The 2,082-nt window shown below is 33.6% G+C and overlaps 1 protein-coding gene across 2 annotated transcripts in view; it reads right to left on the bottom strand.

Annotated features, from left to right (window-relative positions):
- Positions 1-2,082, bottom strand: part of MSRA (methionine sulfoxide reductase A) — a 234,326-nt gene that overhangs the window by 99,700 nt on the left and 132,544 nt on the right. For both annotated transcript variants that reach the window (XM_015620969.3, XM_015620970.3), the window contains exon 4: positions 477-581. In XM_015620969.3, coding sequence (XP_015476455.1) covers positions 477-581 — 105 coding nt within the window. The remainder of the gene's footprint in view (positions 1-476; positions 582-2,082) is intronic.

Raw genomic sequence — 2,082 nt, forward strand, 5'->3', positions numbered from 1 at the left:
AGAAAAGAAAAGAAAAGAAAAGAAAAGAAAAGAAAAGAAAAGAAAAGAAAAGAAAAGAAAAGAAAAGAAAAGAAATAAAAAAAGCAAAATAAAATAAAATTTCAAAAATAAAGTAAAATAAAATAAGATAAAATTATAGAAATTTTGAAGATGCAAAATAATATGCTCTAATTGAAGAGACAAAAGAAATTACAGAATAAATTGTCATAATCAAAGTTGAAGAGATTTTTCCATTGTCTCCCGTGCCACTCTGTGGGAATTTTCCCAGCCCAGGCAGCTGTAAGGGAGGAGGGGCACTCAGAGCTTCTGTGCTCCCATTCTCCCTCACCCTCTCTTTCTCTGTCAATAAATGTCTGCAATCATATTCCCGAGCTCCAGTGTGATTTCAAGGTTCATCTCTTCCATGCAGCTCAAACACTAATTATCCCAGCTGTAATTAGTAAGATAATTAAATACTGGCTCGCTCATCACTCTACCTTGTGTCGGGTCATGATTCTCCCAGAAGACCTTGAGCAGTTGCTCAAAGCTGATGTTTTGTGGCTCAAACACCACCCGGACGGCCTCGGTGTGCCCAGTTCTGCCTGCAAATTCAAAATAAAATCAGATTTTAGCAGTGACAATTAGCCAGGGCGCACTCAGGGTTTTGTCTCTGTGATTCCAAGCACAGTCCTTTGGTTTTGTTTCACGTTTTCTGAAACATACTTTGATTTAGCACCATTTATACCTGAGCTTTTTTGCACAATATTTTATATTTATGTCAACTCTACTAAATCTGTTTGTTCAGACAGGGCTATTGTGAAATAAACTATGCAGAGAGACGAGAAGACAGTGATGTTATTACAGCAGTTTGTTAGTTTTAAGGAGAAAAAAATTAATAATTCTAACAAATATATGACTGAAAACTAGCAAAATATTTTAAATATTCTAAATAGAGCATTAAAATATGAAAGCTTTTATGTCTAAGATGTCTTGACTGGGTTTTGTTCCCATGGAGATATGGATAATATAATGGATTATTAAATAATTATCATTATTGTAAAATATCAATAAAATTGATGATGATAAAAACAAATGCCAAGGGTGTTTTTACACAAGATCACACAAATAATTCCAAACTGTTTCACAATATCCAGTAGGCTCAAAAGTGTCAAAGAAAGCCTGGCTGAACTTTAAATTTTATGACAGCAGAAATACAAGAAAGACTAGCAGGAATTACAGCACTTAAAAAAAAATATTCCTAATTTTCAGTTACACTTTGGAAAGAAGTTTTTTCATTTCTGATGTGTTTATAACTCACAATATTATTGAGAGATCCAACTTCTGAAGAATCCAGCCACATAATTCACTTAAATTTAAATTAATAGTGATGAGTACTCTGACTTTTCAGGTGAGAGTCCACTGCACAAAGTGCATTTTATGTTTTATATATGTTTTATATTTTGTAATTTAAAAATTAGACATTTTTGTTGTCATTACCTATTCAAGAATGGGGAAAAAAATCTCATCCTTCACTTAAATTATATGAAGTAAATATCTAAAAAATGAACTTGATCTGCCTTTTGGTATGGATATATTAAGCTCCTTGATCAAACAAGGGAGGTTTTTATTTAATTTACACCAGCACAAACTCCAGATTTATTCCACTGATTTCAACAGAATCAAGGAATTCCACACAGGCTGAATCTGGCCCAGTGATGGCTCCTGAATCAAGAAAATGATTGATCCAAACAAGAAAAATCAGATTCTGTGAGTAACTGAGGAGGGTTCAGCAGACACATGAGGAGAAATTTGAATTTTTAAAAATTGATAGAAATGAAAAGGATGCTGGGAAATATTAAAGAGCCATGATGGGGCAAAGTGTGACAGGATTTTATCAGTTAATGGGGCACCTGAAGCAAAACCAAAACGAGGCACAGAGGGCTGGGCCTGCTGATAAAAGGGATTTGAAAGACTGGAATTAAAATTTAGTCTGGAATGCAGAGGAGTAAAGGAGGGCACATCTGGGATACCTGTAGTCTAGATTTGATAAAATCAAAAATCAAAAATCAAAAATCAAAAATCAAAAATCAAAAATCAAAAATC

Source organism: Parus major, chromosome 3, assembly GCF_001522545.3.
Source record: "Parus major isolate Abel chromosome 3, Parus_major1.1, whole genome shotgun sequence".
In the NCBI taxonomy this organism is placed as follows: domain Eukaryota; kingdom Metazoa; phylum Chordata; class Aves; order Passeriformes; family Paridae; genus Parus; species Parus major.